General features: G+C 34.5%; 1 protein-coding gene across 2 annotated transcripts in view; it reads right to left on the reverse strand.

Moving 5' to 3' along the window:
* The window catches only part of LOC145255217 (transmembrane protein 120A-like), a 133,286-nt gene extending 117,271 nt beyond the window's left edge, over positions 1-16,015 (reverse strand). The window contains exon 1 of one of the 2 annotated variants that reach the window (XM_080113947.1): positions 15,431-16,015. In XM_080113947.1, coding sequence (XP_079970073.1) covers positions 15,431-15,658 — 228 coding nt within the window. In that variant the 5' untranslated portion in view covers positions 15,659-16,015. The remainder of the gene's footprint in view (positions 1-15,430) is intronic. The other variant, XM_080113939.1, reaches the window with a different exon arrangement.
* Positions 16,016-21,337: the final 5,322 nt, after the last annotated feature.

A 21,337-nucleotide genomic window follows, 5' to 3' on the forward strand; every position in this document is an offset into this window, starting at 1 on the left:
ATTTATTTGCTCTATCTTGTATATCGAGCAATGCTTATTTAGATGGGATAACTTATATAATATCACTGCCAGTAATATTTTGTAAACCTTATAATCACAGGTTTTCATACCAACTGATTGTTAAAAAAACTATTCTGAAGTATATATATATATATATATATATATATATATATATATATATATATATATATATGCACATAAAGTTATGAACAGTACATAGGGTTCAAGCAAAGCCGGGCTGAACTGCTAGTATATTACAAAATTAAATCCCATGGAGACAGAGTATGAAAAAAATAGAAGGAAAAACAATTAAATGCAAGAAGAAATCAAAATGAGAGATTTATTGATTTTGTTTGAATCAATGGCCATTATTCAATAAATTTCAAATGTTATACTATTTTCTGAAGATTTTTGTTAATCTGAACGAAACTGGTAAATCTCTCATTTTAGTTTCTTCACATGTTTAACTGTTTTTCTGTTTTTTGTGCATACACGTGTGTGTGTGTGTGTGTGTGTGTGTGTGTGGGAGGGGGCAAGATTCGTCCTCATCCCTAAAAATGTAACCAATTTAAATTTCAGTTTAGGATATACAAAGTTATAACTTTGGACACTTTGTTCAGCTCCTTCTCGGAACAGTCCTTCCAAAACCTGAGCAGGCCTTGGTTCTAGCTTACAAATGATAGCAGTCACATAGACTCTCAGAAAAACAATACAAAATCATTTACTTATTTTGTTCATGTATAGTTCTGTCCGACTCCAACAATACCAGTTTATTATTGTTGTTTATGGGATTTTAAGGTATGTCTTCTTTAGTACTTATGTCTGTTCTTTCTTTTGTATATTATATGGTGTACTATGACTCGTTTTGTATCTTTCCTTTTCAACATGCTGTTTGAAAAGTCCAACTTCTGTTTCACGAATGTCTTTTTCTTCAGAGTTCAGACACACATGCTATCCACGATGCAAAATGGCGGCGACAAATGTGGAAAACAAACATATGTCACTAAAAACGGAAAAACTAGAAGATAAAAAAACATTCATGGCTTTTCTCTCACCACGAAGTCGGCACTCAAATCTCACTAGTTACTTTGCTTCCTCACAAGGTCAGGTTAGAATGTGCGGAAATTCAGTTAACTGTAAGTGTAACTTAGTCTAGATATTCTAAAGACAAAACAAATATTACACTTCGATTATTCAAATTTTTTTTTTTTTTTGCTAGTTCTGCACATCAGCAGACATTGTAGAAAAAAAAAATCACTGCAATGTAACATTCACAAGCAAATTTAGAAAGCCATTCTTAACATGACAAGGAGAAAACATGACAGCGAGAAATATTAATATATTTATACAAAAAAAGAAAAAAAAATTAATGTGCAGTATTTTGACAGAAAAAGAAAATGTAATATTCATAAGCAAACTCGGGACTGCATAGGTGCCAAGCCAACCTGTCATATGTCTTTCTAAATACGAAGACGCCAAACGTTTTTGTTAGCTTATTCAGATTATTAATTTTTAAAAATAAGTTCTACTCATTTATTTTCCATAATTTTTTGGGCCACACTAATAATTTTCACTGAATAAATAAGTATACTCATAAGTTTTGCCGTTATTTTATTTTCGCATGTAATGTGGGGATTTGCTCCTCAATTGAAATGAATTGTGAAGGCGCGAAAATTTGCATAGTGTTCACTTTGCGAATTTTCGAGCCTTCACGATCCTTTTTGGTGGAGAGGACCGACTAAATTACAAAAAGTTTGGCTTCGATCCTTCAGCTCTGTTAGATGGTCTTTTCTTTTTTAAGTTCCCTTCAATGTCCACGAGTTGAGGGTTGTTGATATCTATTCCTTTTGCAGGAAACTGAAATGTTTAATTGTATTCTTGGCAGGGTTATTTGAGCATCATTGAGTAATGTTCCCTTATGAAATGTTTTTGACTCCTAATGGGGATATGTGACGAATGGATTCGCCAATCATTTTTATAACCACTGGCTGTTCTAAACAACCAATGAAAACCTTTCAAAATTATTATAAGATTTGTCGAATTTTGGATTCAATCAGTTCACCGTTAACTACGCCACGGACTGCATTTGATTCTTGGCCGCCATCTTGGTTACTGCCAATTACTGATCTGAACTACGCCGCCATCTTTGTTCAATATAATGTCTCAAAAACTTAACAGGTTATGCACCCAGTCATCATCTTTTCTTTGATGGATCGGAATCGAAATTCGAATTGTGGCAGATAAAATTTCTGGGATATCTAAGGATTCAAAAACTACACAAAGTGATACAATCTCCAACAGAGAATCCTAACGACTCCGAATTTCTCGAAAAGAACGCAACTGTTTTTGCAGAACGGATTCAATGCTTAGACGATAGAAGTCTGTCTCTGATTATAAGAGACGCATTGAATGATGGACGGAAAGCATTGAACATATTAAGAGAACATTATTTATCAAAAGGGAAACCGAAAATTATATCACTATATACAGAACTAACGTCTCTGAAATGTAACGAGAATGAAACTATTACCGACTACGTTATAAGGACAGAAACAACCGCCAATGCCTTAAAACTCTCAGGTGAAATAATAAGTGATAGCTTGTTGATATCAATGACCCTCAAGGGACTTCCAGCCGATTTTAAATCATTTACAACTGTTATAACTCAGAAAGACAAACCCATAAATTTCAGTGAATTTAAAGTGGTATTGCGCAGTTACGAAGAGACTAATCGTATGCTCGTGGACAATAATAACTCCAGCAATATTATGAAGTTAAAAAATGCTTCTCAAAAGCAGACACCAAATTATGCACCTCACCGTAACGTGTTCCCCAAAAGTAATTTTCCCAAGAAAAAGAAAAAAATTATCTGCTATAATTGTGGACGACCCAACCACAAAAGTTTCCAATGTCGATATAAACGCTCTAAAATGGACTCCGTAAAAAACGTTGAGAACTTTGAGGAAGAACATACATTTCTATTCACATGTAACTTTGACAATACCACAAACAGTAAAAATCTCCTTGTAGACTGTGGTGCTACAGCACACGTTATCACCAAGGAATCTGATTTTATTAATTTCAATTCAAACTTTAATCCACAAAGTCATTTTGTCGAACTTACCGATGGTAGTCTTGAAAAGAGGCAATCCTAAAATATACCTAAAAAATAATAAAGGCGAAATCTGTAACTGTATTCTAAAAAATGCTCTGTTCATACCTACATTTAAGCAAGACATTTTCCATGCAGGCTGCAATCGAACTAGGCACTAATATAAAATTTGGCCAAAACAAGTCAAAATTGATATACCCCAATGGAACTGTATTTGACATTAAAGAAAATGGCCGACTATATTATTTAAAAAGTATGGTTCCCTCAAAAACTGCCTGTCACGACTTGGACACCTGGCATAAAATTCTAAGACACTGCAATACAGCTGATATTAAAAAATTACCAAATGTAGTCGACGGCATGAAAATAATACCTTCAGATGATCTCCCAAATTGTGAGGCGTGTGCACAGGGGAAAATGACAAAATATATAAGCCGAATGCCAGGCAAAAAAAGCTACGAAAATTCTCACTTGCGCATTGTGACTTAACAGGTCCGATCAGGAGAAATAATCTAAGGTACGTTTTGAACTTTATTGATGATTTTTGCGGTTTAATTATAGTTTATTTTCTAAAAAACAAATCTGATACTATCCTTGCAACTAAGAAATATTTAGCTGATATTGCCCCGTACGGTTCAGTAAAATGTATTCGCTCAGACAATGGGACTGAATTTACTAGTAAAGACTGAACTTCTATTAATTAACCACCGTATTAAACACGAGAAATCTGCGCCGTATTCCCCCTTCCAAAATGGCACCACTGAAAGGGCACGGCAAACCCTTTTTGAGATGACAAGATGCCTACTTATCGAATCGAAATTAGTGCATAGTTTATGGACGTACGCTTTAATGGCAGCAGCATATATCAGAAATCGATCGTTCAATAATAGATTAGGAAAAACGCTGTATGAAGCGTTTTGCGGTGTAAAACCTAAAATGAACAGAATGCATCTATTTGGTTCTGACTGTTTTGCATTTATAGAAAACACCAGTTCTAGTTAAAAAAAAAACAAAAAAACAATTATCTTATTGGTTTATTTTTATTTGTTTATTTTTATTTATTTATTTATTTTTCTTTCCTTTTCTCAAGTCAAACCAAAATTGAATCATAAAGGATTTTTCCATTATATCAAAAAAGGGGGTGTGTAGAATGTTTTTGACTCCTAATGGAGGTATGCAACGAATGGATTCGCCAATCATTTTTATAACCACCGGCTGTGCTAAACAACCAATGAAAACCTTTCAAAATTATAAAAATTGTCGAATTTTGGATTCAATCAGTTCGCCGTTAACTATGCCACGGACCGCATTTGATTCTTGGCCGCCATCTTGGTTACTGCCAATTACTGATCTGAACTACGCCGCCATCTTTGTTACTACCAACCGTATTTGATTCTTGGCCGCCATCTTGGTTACTGCCAATTACTGATCTGAACTACGCCGCCATCTTTGTTCAACATAATGTCTCAAAACTTAACAAGGAGAAATAATAATCCTCCTTGATTGAGGGTAAATTTGTATGAATTGGATTGCCGCAAAAAACTGACCTTGTATAGTGGAAAACAAGCACTGTTGTCTTACATTATTGTTTAGTAACTTTGATTAAAATAAAGTTCTGAGTGTCTTCGTTTACTTTAGTCAGCTGATCGTTGTGCTTCTCTATGCATACTTTGCCTGGAAAGGGCCTTCTGATTAATGTTTATCAGTTTTAAAACCAGCAAACGAACTTGGTTGTTTTTTTCTTGACAAACAAAAGAAAAAACAAAGACACATGGAAATTGATTTAACTGTAATTTTATTTTAGGGGACTAAAAAAAAAATTAAAAAAAATAAATAAAAATGTTAAACCCTAATCCTTTGTTTGCTTAGTGTAGTCAGTGTTTTTTTTTTTTTTTTAACATTTTTTTTTTTTCAACACTGTTAAATTGTAACCAGTTTCAGCCATTTCCGGAATAGACTTGGATTCTCCATCAAAGAATACAAATCCTCTGAATAGCCATTCATTACAAGCAACTTGTAATGGATGGGCATTCAACCATAAGAAGCGTATGGCACGTGACCAAGTTGGTAAATCACACGGTTAGACAAACAAATAAGCAGCAAACACAGAGTTGTCAAAATACATAAACATTTTCATATAAGTGAGGATTACAATCTTAAGATCTCACAGTTGGGATTTATGAGATAGCAGATAAATATCTGGAATCAGATAGGATGCCCCATTCCCACTTTGAACAAAAGGATAAAAAATTATTTTTTAAAAGAAATCAAAGTACTTATGCACATGTTACCATTCTGAAATAACATTTTGAAAGCCATTCTTACATGAAAAGGGGGAGTGTTTTGTAAAAAAAAAAAAATACTATTTAAAAAAAAATGGCATGGTAACATAAATGCATAAGCACCGAAATCAACATAAAACAATAAACGCGTTAATTTTGTAAGTGGGAGGGGGTAGAATCAAATTGCAAAGTTTTTATTCATGCCAGACATCTGTGATAGTATGTAACACAGTTTAAGATATACAACCCCTTTCGTTAGGGCGAATTTACGGAAAATAAAAATGGAGGTCATATCACGACTCCTTGACTATATCAAGCGTCTTGTTTTTCTTCGTTCTTAATGAAATAACATTACATGGTGGCAGTGGTGGTTCCCTTTTGAACTCAAACTAAACAGATGGGATGTGTTAAATATATAGCGGTGACATCACAAAACAATCAAATAGCACGAGACATGCCATGTAGTGAAACAATGCATTGTTTTCATCATACACATCTTTCAAATGTAAAACTCTTGTCAGAAGATAAAAAAATAACTGACACTGGATAAAATATATATAAATAAATAAATAATAAATTCACATACAGATGGTTTTCTACAGAAAACAAATATACACGCATGTTTTTTCTTTCACACTTAAATAAATAATTTTTAAAAAAACCCAAAAAACCTGTGAATTTAATATCGTCCGGAACTAAACATTACGACAATGACTACAAACGAACCTTCTATGTGTTGGACATTTGCAGACCTAACTGAAGCATTCAGATTTTTTAAGCAGCGTTTTAACCTGTATTTCTCAGTCAAAAATATTCTGTTAGAAAAATAGGTCGACCACATTCTGTAACTGTCGAGAGAAGAAGGCCTTAACAACACCTGGATATTCGAAAATGAAGCCGATAGAAGTAACCCAGAAATCATTTGGCAAAAATTCAAAGAAAGATTGCAACCACAATTGAATTTCCACATTGCTCGTTTTTATCTGCATCAATATAAACAAAGGGAATTAGAGAATTTCAATGGCTTTCTAGCCAGATATAAATTACAGGCATTAAAGTGCAAATTCTGAGGTATTCAAGAAACAGAAATGACTATAGAGCAGGTTATATCTGAAACGAAGCATCCAGAACTTCAAAAACAACTTCTAGCAAAGGGTGAAAATTTGACACCGCAGGAAGCTATAAACTATGGTAGGACATGTGAGGCTTCCATAGAAACAACTAGCTGAAGTAGACGAACAAAAAGAACGAGAGATAGATGCAATGAAATACAAGCATCGTAAATGATGCAGAGGCTCCCATCCAAGTGGAAAATATCAAGCATGGGATACCATATGTTCAGCTTGTGGACAGAAAAAAATAATTGGACAAAAGTCTGGACCAACAGGTACAACACGGAAGGAAGCAAATAGTAAACCAGGACACCGAGAAATACAAAGGACCCATACAAGCACCAGAAACACAGCAACCATGTCCACTCTGTAAATGCCTCAGAGGGACAATGAAGGGATATTTAACAAGTTTGAACAAATATCTTTCAACTATCTAAAAACAAAGTGACCGCCGGACAGATTTTCACAAACCTTATAATCAAACTTCCCAGCCTCCTAAGCACCCACTTTCTGAAAGCTAAAGTTAACACAGGAGCTAAAAGCAATACACTTCCATTACATACCTTCTGGAAGATGTTCCCACACCTGATAAATGCAGCAGGACAGCCACTCCCCGGTACAACAAAGGAAAAACCAACCGTTTTAAGAGCATACAATAGTTCTAATATTACACAGCATGGATCCATAAAAATACCTTATTCACATAAAAGAAAATGGAAGACACTCCAGTTCTTCGTTGTAACAACAAAAGGGTCTGTTATCATAGGACTACCTTGGACCAGACATCTTAAACTGGTAACTCTACATTGTGCAATCCAGGAAACCCCAGTTTCAACAAGATCAACACAGGATTTACTAAATATGTACCAAGACCGTTTTGACAGTCTCTGTAATTTTGAGGGTGAATATCATTGTCCTGAAACTAAACACACTGTTATACATGCACAGAGAAAATGTCCCATACATATGATGGAAGAAATCCAGACCGAGTTGGAAAATATGGTAAAACAAGGTGTCATATGAAGAGTAACCGAGCCTACAGAATGAGTCATCAACTTGGTTTATCTGCGTAAAGGCAATGGAAAACTCTGCCCATGTTTAGATCTGAAAGATTTAAACAAGGCCATCATGAGATGCCATTACAAGAGCCCTACAATGGAAGAACTTGTACATAAACTCTGTTGCCAAATATTTTTCTAAATTGAATGCCAAAAATGGCTATTGGTCTATCAAACTCGATGCAGTCTCACAACTGTTGACTATCTTCAACTCCCCTTTTGGAAGATTCTGTTTCCAACAGATGCCTTTTGGTCTAGTGATATCTCAGGATGTGTTTATCCAGAAAATGGACATGATCTTGGAGAAGTACCCTGGCAATCTAATGCTGATCGATTATGTCATTGTTTTTGGAGGAACCTAAGAAGAGCAAGACAAGAACCTTCACGATTCAATGAGGATTGCACAGAAGGAAGGACTTTGTTTCAACTGTGAAAAGTGTGCAATCAATGAGAAACAGATTCAGTTTTTTGGTGCAATCTATAATCAAAATATGCACCCTGATCCCAGCAAATTAAAATGTAACCTAGTCCATTGAACATCACTGACCTACAGAAGGTGTTGGGAATCATCACATAAATGCCACCTTTAATTACAAACCTAAGAGATCTCATTTAAAAAAAAAAAAAAAAAAAAAAAAAAAAGTGGGCAGAAAATCACCAGCGATCTCTCCAGCAAATCGAGGATCTAATTTGTAAGGCTATGTTGCTGTCGTACTTTGACCTTGCAAAGCAAACTGTCGATGCATTATGTAGAGGACTTGGTGCCAATCTCCTTCAAGAAGGAAAACTCATAGTATTTACATCAAAATCTTTAACAGAGACTGAACAATGCTATGCCAACATAGAGTGGGAGCCCCTTGCAGTTGTTTTTGCCCATGAATAATTCTGGACTTACAACCGTCTATTGAAAATGGAATATTATTGAAATCAAACAGAATAATAATACCCAAATCAATGCAACAAGGTTTTTTTTTTTTCCTTACAAAGGAGTCAACACTTATCAAAGCCCGGAGGCCACTCGAGGATAAGGGTTAATGGGTATACATAAGTAGTGGAAATTTTGTAAATTGGATTACTTAGGGAGATGGTTCATCAAGAACTTGTTTATGTTGGACTTGAAGACAATCAGATTATAGTCAGCTGGAAAGCAGGAAAACGGAAGACAATTCCACAGGTGTGCAGTTCTAAGAAAGAAGCTTTGTTCATGGAATCTACATTTAGGTTTAGGCACATATAAAGAGTGTGGGAAATTATTGATAGTGGTTTTGGCTAGACAAGTGTTTTTCGTGAAAGTTTGACAAGGGGGGGGGACTACAGATTAAAGCTCAGACAAGCACTTGCCATGAAAATAACGATAAAGCAGAGACAGGCTTGCAATGTATATTCTGTAGGAAAGTGGTTGCAGGGAAGAGAAAAGGGCATCCCCACTAAGCTACAAAGTCTATTTTGAACTCTGTCAAAGCAGGATAAGCTGCTTCTAGCAGCTCCTGCTCAGATGTGGCAACAGTACTCCATCATTGGACGTACCTGGCTTTTATATGGTAAGGGAATTGCATCAGGAGCAAGATATTTTTTGGAGCAGTAGAAGAATCCTACCATTTTTCCAGCGGCCTAGGCAACAGATTTTATGTATGTGTACCATTTCAGATCAGGTATTACAAAAATACATTATGGACACCGAGAGATGGAGAAATGTAAACTCTGAGCAAAAAGTTGTGTCTTTTGGCAGAACATTAACATGGACATAGACAATATAGTACAACAATGTATTATATGCCAGCAGCACCAAAAAGCACAGAGAAATGAACTCCTGATGCCCCATGAGATTCCAGTGAGCCCATGGCAGATAGTAGCCAATGATTATTTCTCATTGAAGGTCTCAACTTTATTCCAAGTTCCCATTGGTGAGATTGTTAAGGGAGTTCTCCAGTCACAAAGCTATCAAACTGACAAAGCAAATATTTATTTCAGAAATAGAACAAGGGATTCCGAAAGCCGTTCAAGGAGAGAGATAATGACACGACTGTATCAGAGGCAAGAAAATCAAATGTACCATAACATACAAAAGATCTGTCCAGACTGCACATAGGACAACCTGTATATGTTTTAAATAAAGAAGTAGGCAAGTCGTCTCCTGCACCTGTCACAAAAATGAGCAGAGATCCGTTCCGGAAAAACTCTTTGAAATTGACAGCACCTTAAGGTAGGCCCCTCCGGAATCACATCACGTTTGGAGGTACACAACTGAAATTCCTCAGCAGCCTACCAAAGGCTGTTTGCTAATTATAGACAAACAGCACACAAAAGCAACAGTCACCTTTTAAAAAAACACCCTGTGGAATACCAGAAACAGACATCTACAACAACTCTACAACAGTTCAAACCATTAGGTCTGGACGTGTCATCAGACCCCCAAAAGATTTAGAGATGGGACAGTTACTAATTGACTTTTTATTTTATCTTAAATTTACTTAAAAGATAAGAAAAGGTAAATTTTTATGTAACTATGGTTACATAAGAATTTCCCTTTGGTTTGGGCTGGTTTGTGGAAAATAAAAATGGAGGTCATGTCACGGCTTCTTGGCAATATTAAACGTCTTGTTTTTCTTCCTTCTTAACAATGAAAGTATAGTTCAACATCCACAAAGAAGCAAAAATAAACAATGTTCATTTAAAGTATAACTAGATTATAGAGATTACAAAGGAAATTTGCTTTAATTTCCAGTCAACATAAAACCACTTTTAATATTCTTAAAAGTAAGCAATTATTTAAATACGTTTTTTGTTTATTATTTAAAAAATAATTAGATAAAAGAAAACGGTATTTTACAATATAGAAAAGAAAATGAAAAAAATGTTAACATGACATTTATTGGTAGAGTTTCTATCAGTATTTTGTAAAATTTTGGATTTGTGAGCGATTATCGAGACTTCCCAGATGACCGTCTCATATCAGCCATTTTTCTTGTCTTAACTTAAGACAGGATACTTGTGTTTAAAATTAAATAAACGCTTTAAAATAAGTTAAAAGACAAAAAAAAAAATTGGTAAAAGACAATCTTCTATCGACCTGGACAGGTTTTCAACTAGATGGGTAACTTATCTTGCCTTTGGTAACATTTATTTACGTTTTTTACCACCTTTTTGTTTTGTTGTTCAATAAGCAATGTTTACACTGTAGAAATGCCCTAAAAACAAATTAGCTTGTTTGCTGCAAAGTTTACAATTAAATTCTACTGCTTGTAAGATGTGAAAATTGGTTTATTTTTAATTTTCTTTAATGTTAAAACCTAAAAGGGCTATTGTGGAGGATAGTTAGCAAGAAAAACGTAAAAACTTACCAAACGCAAATAAATTTACTGCTAATTTATTATTTTATGGATCATAAAATTTATCTATGCATTTGTTATTGTGGCAATTTATTAAAAAAAAAAAAATTGTTAAATTGCAGTCATAGAAGAACACAAAAAAATTGTTTAGACATTAAAAGCGGTTTTATGCTATTTTCGTTAAACGAGGAATCATTTCCATCAAAATTCAGGGAGCTTGTGCAATTCAGAGACATTAAAAAAATGAAGATATTGAAAAAGAACTATATTGTACATACCTGTTATGGAATAAAGTTCTCATTTAAAAAAATAAAAACGCTTAATTTGACCAAGTAGCTTATTTTTTTCTTTTACAGAGTAAAATCAAATTTTATTGACATCAGTTGTATCACAGCCATCTTGACTATTTCTGCGAATGAGGAGGGGGGGTACCTTTAAGCGAAAAAGGGATTAACAAAGGACAAAATGAGAAAGGGATTAAAAAGAACAGAAACTCTGTAAAATAAGTGAAAAATACTACTAAAATATTCTCAGTATTTTTTCTACCCATGTTTCCAAACAATTTTGTCAAATTTTGCAAAACTTTAAGCGGTGACGCAGTTATCTCCCATAGTGCCCCCTTCCTCATCCACGGAAATAGGCAAGATGGCCATGGTACAGTCAATCTCATTAAAATTTGATTTTCCTCTCTTAAAAAATAAAAAACTACAAAATCAAATTAAGCGATTATTTTATGAGAACTTTATTCCATAGTGGGTACATACAATAGAGTTTTTTTTTCAATATCTTCGGTTTTTTTTGTTCTTTTTTTACTGTATTTGGTAAACTGCACAAGCACTGAATCCAGTTAGTATTATGCATCTAAAATTGAGAAAAGCACATTTGAAAAGTATCAATATTATCTCCATTAGCCGAAACAAAACAAAAGGGCAATCGAATTTTATCTAATAATGAAATTAGAGTGGAAACTGCTTTTCTCAATTTTGCAAGCATAATACTAACCGAATTCTTAAAAATGGTGCACCTATACAAGAGTACCCACCCCCAAAAATGCAGGTTTTCACCTTTTCTTTAAATTTTTTCTGACGATTATCATAGATTACAGACTTGAATATCATGTTAACAGAAAATATTTTGAAAATAAATTTAATTACTTTTAAGAAGGGGGTTCACTTTCTCCTTATAACGTTCTAATCACGTGACACGTCGGTAAAGAAATGGACAGTAAGTCAGGTAGCAATTAAGTAGAATGTTATAACGAGACAGTGAACCACCTTTCTTATTTAAAAGTCATTAAATTTTTTTTTCAAAATTTTTTATGCTAATATGATTTTGAGTCTAATCAATGATAATCGTCAGAAAAAAAAGAGTAAATTTGTGCCCCAGCGTATTATAAACACCCCAACCACTCCATGTTAAGATCGGCTTTCGGAATAAACACCCCTCAACCCGTTCTTAACATGGGGAGGTTGGGGATGTTTATTCTGAAAGCCATTCTTAATATAGGGGTGGTTAGGGCACGTCGTAAAAATTTACCAAAAAGTATAGAAAAGGTGTAAAAATTGGGGGGGGGGGCTCTAGTACAGGTCTGCTCTTAAAATGACTCATTTTTAGTAATATACTAGCAAGACACGTTAACTGGCGTTGCCCGGTTAACACAACCCCCCCTCTCCACCCGCTCCATAAAATATTAAAGTACGGTTGTTGTTGCTGGCCAAACCCCAACCTCCACATATTTAGAATGGCTTTCGGAATAGACAATACCAATCGCCTCATGTTAAGAACGCCTTTTAGAATAGATACCCCCAACCATCAAAAAGTACTCGTCTCTGCCAAATTTAAATGAGATTTTCATAATTAGCATAGACAAAAACTTGTAAAAGGCGTCATGTTAAAGAAAATTGTGGAGGTAGATCTAATGTAAAAATTTACCCACTCTGTATAGAGCGACGCTAATCAGTGTTTAATTTTGTTTGTTTTTTTCAACATGATTGTAATCTGTAGAGAGCGACGACAATCGGTTAATACGTTTAATTTTGTAGGGTTTTTTTTCAACATGTTTTTCAAGATGGACAATTTTGCCGGGAATTGCTCGCGAATTTCAGGCTTAAAAGATAGTAAATAAATAATGAGGGGGGGGGGAGTAGTGGACCCGTAAGCCTAAGTCCGAGGTTGGTCGGCAATGTGATTAGCGCAAGATTTTTTTTTTTTTTTTTTATTAAGCCTGAAATTCACGAGCAAGTCTCGGCAAAACTGTCGTTCATCTTGAAAAGTGTGACATTTAGATTAATCAATCATATTGAGCCTGATTTGATCAAATGGATCAGTCTTACGAAAAGTACACATGAAAGAAAAAATATCGAGCGTTAGCTTTTAAAAAATTGCTTATACAGACAAGTTCCATGTTTGAACTAACTAGTTACAACTGAAAGCGACTACGAGACTACAAAAAAAAAAAAAAAAAAAAAAAATTCGCATTGTTTATGTTACCAAACATTTACAATTGGATTTTTTCCTATGATCAGAGTGTAGAAACTGTTAGACTTTCTACCTTCGGTTGATCAAGAAACGGGCCATTAGACAGTTTTCTTAGGCGGACCTGAAGGAGATGAGAATATCCCCCCCCCCTACATATTAGTGTCCAATCAATAATAATTCACTGAAATTCCGAAAGCCGTTCTTGGAGGGGAGGGGTGATTCTCGTTCAGTTACTCCATTTATCCTAGTCCGTAGTACCCTTTTATTTGGAGACCACGCTAAAAACGACCTTGTGTCTAACTCTAAGGACTAAGGTTACAAGAAACCACGTCGAAATTGAAAAATGAAAATGTAAAATGCAACAGTTTTCAAAAAGAAACTGAACGCGTGGCTAAAAAGACGACAAATAACAATAGAAACTAATAATTACAAAATAAGGGCAGATTATATTTTCATTTGTAGATTTTGACGTGGTTTGTTGTAAGCTTAGTTGTTATTTACTTCTCGCCCCATGAGATTAGAGTTAGACACAAGGTCGTTTTTTAGCGAGGTGCTGTCTCCAAATACAAGGGTACTATGGACTACTACTGCAGTAGTGCAGTGCAGTGCAGTAGTGCACTCATGTTACCGTGCAGACATAACATTTAGAAAACCATTCTTAACATGGAGAGGAGAGGGTGTTTTGTAATTATTCTGTACTTTTACATAACAATTTTGATATATATATTAGTAAAATTTGAATTTAACTTGAAAATACAATTAAAAAAAAAAGAAGCACAGTAACATAAGCACCTCCCAAAATAAATAAAATTAAATTAAAAAATGCATGGCAACAACAATGTCAATACCATAAATAAATAAATAAATAAAATACGGTCCTCATGTACTCATCTCCCTGATTCTACTTTCGTTTTTTCTCGCTCATATGCTCCCTATTCCAAATTGGTAGAAGTTGATTGTTTTACGGCATATCAACCCTTTTTAGGTTAGTTAATGCCAAATCCAGTTATTTTGAAGAATTTTTTTTTAAATAGAAAAAATATATATATATATATATTCAAGACGGTTTCTAACCCATAGTTTGAACCCTAACAGGTATTACCACTCCGGCACTCCGGGTCAGAGTGGACCTGGGAGCATGGGCCGACATAGAAACAGGGAAATAAAAAATACATGAGAGCTTTTTATTTTTTTTTAAGTTTAACATATTTCAAACTGATACATTATTACACAGTAAACATTGAATCAAAACAAATCATTTTCTTATTTCGAATGTTTTAATCAGGTAACAATTCCATTTTTTTATTTGATTACTAAATTTGGCGCTAGTGCAGAGTGCAGAGAGTGGTTGGTCCGCGCTATTTTTTAAATCGTATTTCCAAGTTTAATTAAAGTTTTATATGTTTTTTTTTATTCAATTGTAAGGTTGAAGTATAGGATGCACAAAACACTCTGCCCGCCCCATGTTAAGAATGGCTTTTTAAATAATAACGTTATTATTTACATCCGGGGACTCCTGCAGCCTGCACTAGTACCCTAAATTTAAAAAGTTATTCCCCCTCCCCACAGTATTTTCAAGTTAAATTCAATTTTTATATTTTTCTTTAAGTTGTTAGGCAATTTGGTAGAATAACTTTAATCAGGTACAAAAAAAAAAAAAAAAAAAAAAAAAAAAACTGGAACTTTTACTTGATTAAATAATTCGAAAAAAAATGTGTTAATTTAATTGTTTTTATACGGTGCAATAATTTATATCAGTTTGTAACGAGTTAAACTTAAAAAAAAATAAATAAAAAAAAAAATAGTGCACTGATGTTGGCCCACTGCTACGAATTGGAATAGGGCATGTGAGCGAAAAGAAAAAAAAAAAGCGAAAGTAGAAACAGGGAGACAAGTACACGAGAACTTTGAATTTCGTTTCTGGAACTGGGAACTCAAGTTTAATTTTGTTTAGTCGCATTTCAACTCTGGTAACTGTGACAGAGACATTATTGGCAGCCATGGAGGATGATCTATATAAGCACCCTCTTCCTTTAATAAATAAATAATTTTTACTTACATCTAACTGAGGATATTCTTTTTCTAGATCGTCCCAATCTTCCAGGCAATTCTTCAACCACGGATTCTGGACCCTATCCACTTCTTCAACATTTTCTGTGGAGTCCACAGTTTCAGTCCCTTCATCCTTTTGATGAAGAAAAGCCCTTTCTTCTTCAGGCTGCCCAGTATCAGATCCCAAATTTTCTTTTTGTCGTTGAATAACGGTAGTTTCTTGTTCCTCCGTCATTCTGTCTTTAAAGTTACGTAGAATAAAATTCTACACACAGCAACGAGAACTACACGACAATAAAGCCCTCTCTCCAATAATAAAAAGTGTTTACTGTGTAAATATGGGTGGCTGCTTAGTTATGTGAGAGGCAGCTACATTTACTGGTTTGCGTGGTCGTTATTTGTTAAATGATATGAAATACAAAGACAGAAAGAGATTAGGAGGCAGCAGTTGAAAAACACACCTTATAGGTCACAAAAAAATATCTGCCCGGTGTAAACACCAAAATACTTCCCATAAATAATCTTCCCATAATTGACGTAAGAATAATGCCCATCTGAAGATATATTGCTGGGCGGAAATAATTCAAAATATGGTCATGTTTACGTTTTGATTTGAAATGCTAGTAAAAAAAAAAACTGTTAGAGCGGTGGCGGTGGTGCTTTCTAAAAAAAACAACATTTTTTTAAATAAACTGTTTTTACAGACAGTTGTACATCAACTTTAATTAAAAAAATAAATAAATAAAATAATCATTTCGGTTATTTATGGACCTAACCGATAATTGTCCTTAGTGATCCAAGAAGAAAAATTCCAATGGCGTCTTTAGATTCCTTGAAAAATTTAACATTTATTGAAACTTATTTAAATGATCTAATTGTTAACATATCAATTTCTGTAACATACAAACATCGACTTTTATATAGAGACTAGCCGTATCTACTCTGCGTTGCCCGGGAGTCTTTTTTACTTTTATTTTTGTTTCTCTTTGTGTTTGTTTCTTTCTTTTCTTTTTTTTTTTTTTAACTTAGCTATTTATTTATTTATTTTTTTTTTTTTTTTGCCAGTTTTCAATATATAAGATTTTGATAATAAAATATGACTATTACAGTAAAATTTGATCATTAAATTATTAACTGAACGAAATTTTCATAAAAATTCGTTTAAAGTAAACTTCCTATTTATACGCTTCTGCATGAAGACATAGTCAGACACAAGGTCGGTTTTAATGTTGGAAAATCCAGCTTGTAGGAGATTTGGTTGACATTCACCGATGCCTGGTATCACAGCCGTGGTGTGAGTAGAGGTAAATGTCTCCCAACCCCTAACAAAAAATAAATAAATAAAAGGTATCAGTAATTAGCAGTATGAAGACCAGTTTCAACATTTAATATAGAAATTTATTGAAGAAAACATCACTTTCTTTAGTGTATTTTTTATTTTGTTGACACCCGAGAGAAAAATTAAATCATTAAATGTTCTACAAGATGCTCATGGTACTCCGAAATAAAGCTTAGGCATAGTCGCGTGAGGACTGAATATGTATTTCTTACATAAAGTCAAGCAGAAATTGAGTAAAAACTGTACCAAAAAATGGAAAGGAGAAAACATCCTCCAATTGAGGCAATCATGTTTCGTTTAGAGAAAATATTTCTTCATTTTTTTTTAACAAAAGGAATTAAAAATTTGTTATATTAGTTAGTTCCAGTAGTGTGGTAATTTTGCTCTATAAATGTGACCGAGTCGATTGTCCAAGTAGTAATTCTGCTCAGCTTGAAAAACGAGTAATGTTGAGCGGCAAAAACATACTGTTCCTTTTAGATGCGCTGTGAGTTTTTGCACTGTTGCTGGAATGACAGGCAAGAAAGAAAAGACACGCAAAGTCATGCTGGTGGTTTAATATCACACACATGGACGGAATTGGACGGCGAGTTGCTTACTCATAAAACTGCATCCCGAACTGGTTTTAATTTTGTGCGCAATGCCTTTTATATGATTTTGGCTGGCTCCAGGGAAGGCTGCCAGAAACAGATTCTAGAAAAGTTGTTTTCTGTATGCATTGATTGGATAGAAAGTGGATACCTGTCACGAGGTATAGTCTTGTGCTATGTTCACACAAAGAGGCATCGTTTTACTTTTTACTTTGACAGAATTTGTGTAGGTGGACACGATAAACGTATGTGTAACTAAAATGTTCTTTATCCATCTGTTTTTATGTCTCCGGCATATCGCTACGAACTCCTCAATCTCAAAAGCGCATTCTGAATAAGAAAAAAAAAAGAAGTCATTTGCCTCAGTCTAGAAAAATTTCTCCTGCACAAATCGGATGAAATGTAGCATCAGAACAGACATTATGCTTTGATCCTCAAAATAATGTTTTAATATAATTATTTGATATAAATAGCTTCCAAAATTTTCAATCTTTTACATAAGGATTTGATTTCAATAATAAATAAAATATGTGTAATCATAAAAGTTATTTTGCAGGGGCTAATAAAGGGTTTTTAGAATTTTTAAAATTCATTAGATACAAAGGCCATACAAGAGAGAGCAAACGAAGATGGCAAGCACAAAAATTAAGTTGAATATAAAAATAGCCGGTTTTATCTAACCATAAGGAATGATGAGCTGTCAGTATTGCAGGAACGTTGATGTTGAGCAACTGATAGATTGCTTCTTCAAATACGCTGGTTAGTTATAAACATTACATTGAGCTTAATAGATAAAGAGAAATTGTTCTGAAAAGGACTGGATTTTGTCCTAGAAAAGACGGCAAGTAGTTGTTTTTGTTTATTTTTTAGAGGCAACAAACTTTTAATTGACACCTCTAATTTCTTTAATTGCAGATTTGGCAACTATTAGTTATTTTGAGTTCAGCTTGGTCTGGCAATTCTTCATGAAGCAACTGATGCCCCAGACACAATAGACCACTTGGGAGACAACATTTGATGCATTATTGCCGAAATACAGCCTAATTTAATACATAGCGTTTGTAAAAATTGAATCTCTAGATTACACTATATACATACAAGCCGTGAGGCCATGTGAAGTTGTATTTAAATTATAAATGCCGAAAATTAATCTTTAAAATAAACCACATATTTGTATAATAAAAATATCTTTATGTGATTTATTTTAATTTGAAGTTGACCGCCTGTAAAGAAAATACCCTTTATTATAATTTTGTAGATTGTCCTGAAAAGGAAATATTTTTCCTGCAAAAGATGATTGATCTAGAGTGTTGTACAATTGTGAATTGTCCTGAAAAAGAACTAAATATTGTAGAATTCAGACATCCACAAAAACCTCTTGGTCTGATTTATTTGAATTAAATCTGTAGAAGCTATTTGTGACATGAACTGTAAGACCATCCCTTATAATAATCTCTAGCAATTGAAATAGCAAATAAAAAGTAAACAAAGCCTTCTATAAAAAAAAAATGATATATTTATTTGAAAAACTTACACTTGTAGGTGTAGATTGCTAACACTTAAAACCATGATGAACGGATTAGAAAAGAGTAATTATGCAGAATATGGACCATGCTGAAATAATAACATTATTATTTAGACACCCATTCTTAACATGTGGAAGGAATCATTTTGTAACTTTCATCTAACAATTTAATAAACAAAAATTACGATAAAAATTGAATTGAACTGCACAGTCCATATTTTGTATAAGTACCTAGAAAAGTGATAAGGCCAACAGTTTTCTTGTAACAGTATATCTTCAAGTAAAGATAGCCTTGCTCATTGTTTAACCGACAGGGGCAGGACTGAGGACATTTTTCTTCATGGATACGTGGAAGCACAAAGGGTCTGAATGAGTTCTTTAAAGGTTCAATGGAAATTAATGCGTCTTTTTTTTTTTAATTTTTACACAGTGGTCACCATTTATCAAGGCCCGGAAACCACTCAGGGATAAGGGTTATTGCAAGTACAGTACGTTAGTGTGGAGATTTGATGAAGTGTTTACTTAAAGGGGCGGTTCATTAGGAATTTGTTAACGTTGGACTTGAAGACATCCAAGTTGTAGTCAGGTGGGGAGCAGGCAGATGGAACAGAGTTCCACAGGCGTGCAGTTCTAAGAAAGAAGCTTTGTTCATGGAATCCGCGTTTTGATTTAGGCACAGATAAAGAGTGGGGGAAATTTTTCACAGTGGATTCGGCTAGACGGGTGTTTTTCTTGAAAGATTGGCGAGGGGAGACCAGAGATTGGAGTTCAGACGAGCACCTGCCATGGAAATAACGATAAAACAAGGATAGGCTTGCAACGTCTCTTCTGTGGGAGAGAGGTTGCAGGGTAGAGAAAAGGGCATCCCCCACTAAGCCACGAAGTTTATGTTGTACTCTGTCAAGGCAGGATAGGCTGATTTTAGCAGCTCCTGCCCAGATATGGCAGCAGTATTCCATCCTTGGACGTACTTGGCTTTTATATAGATAGAGAATTGCATCAGTAGTGAGATATCTTCTGGAGCGGTAGAAGGATCCCAACATCTTTCCAGCGACCTTGGCAACAGACTTGATGTACGTGTTCCATTTCAGATTAGGAGTAAAGGTCAAACCCAGAAGCTTGTCTTAGAAGTAGATTGGTTTGTGGGTAATTGAACGACCTCACTAGAGCTGCTGTGTAATGGAAAATATGTGTTTTGATCTGGTCAGTCAAAGACCGCTGAGTCTGCTATTCAACTTTGGGAAAACGAGTGCCACTTGCAACATTCAATAAAATAAAATAAATATTATTCATTTATAAATTGGACTTGTGTTTTTGTTTTGGGAGGAGAATTCCTTTGTTGCAAGTTTTACCGGATCAGACAACTTTGAACCAACATAACAAGTGAGGGTGAGGCCACGTTCATAAAGTAAGGAATAGTAACAATAAAAGTCGATGACCAAAAGTATTTTCTTGGAACAGTATATCTTCAAGTCAAGATAGACTTGCTCAATGCCTAGCCGATGGGGTCATGAAAGAGGACATCTTTCTTTGTAAGTGTCTGAAAGCTCTCTGTATGCTCTGTAATTCTCAAAGGATTTTCAGGTGGAGTCCTTAAAAGGTCCGGTCTAAATTAATATGCCCTAGAGTCTGATTAATCATTGTATGACCAGGGCTGCTCTCTACCAGAGGAAATAAATGTCAATGTTGATGACAGCTAAAAATCTACAATGTAGTGGCACTGCTAAAAACCACCTTTTTTTCTTGGTATTTAAATCTAAAAAATGAAATTTAACCCTGATATAAATAAGAACAGTGTTTATTTTTCTTTTCTGTTAGAAAATTCTAATTTAAAAAAAAATTAATATAACCTATAAAGTTCTATTATATATTACGGCCCTACACTAGTAAGTATGGATTATGTTAACTAGTATGAATTTTGACAAGGGTTACATAAATATATGCTGGGATAACCTGGTGGCAAATGGCAGTAGACCTAGCTGCATGTGGCATGAATGAAGCAGGGATCGAAGGTTATCTCCTTAGACAAAACATGCTAGAAATGCAGGAGGAATGATATGACATAAACAGATTGTAATGTGCTCAAGGAAGAACAGAGTTCCTCGTCGGTCTATGTTGGGAAGCGGAACGTACAAGATGTAACTGACAATGTAGACATGTATATTGCCTCAAGACTCTGCCCCTGTGTCACCATCATTAAGACTAAGTGTTATATTATAAAACTGAGCGTATGGAAGCAAGAAAGAGACAAATGAAAAGGTTGAGTTTAAACTTTTATTTAAAGGTAAAACGATTGTAAATTGAACTGCTTGGGGTGTCAAGATATTTTGGTAGCGGCAGTGGGATGTTGGTACAATGCTGCTCGGGTGTTGATATGAACTCAGCGATGATCTGGTGTTATTGTCAGGCTGAGGTGGAGGCAGCGATGACAGGAACGTGGCTTATGTGTTCTGGTGTCTA

The sequence above is a fragment of the Euprymna scolopes genome, chromosome 1 (genome assembly GCF_053919585.1).
Source record: "Euprymna scolopes isolate OS-2025 chromosome 1, ASM5391958v1, whole genome shotgun sequence".
NCBI lineage: Eukaryota > Metazoa > Mollusca > Cephalopoda > Sepiida > Sepiolidae > Euprymna > Euprymna scolopes.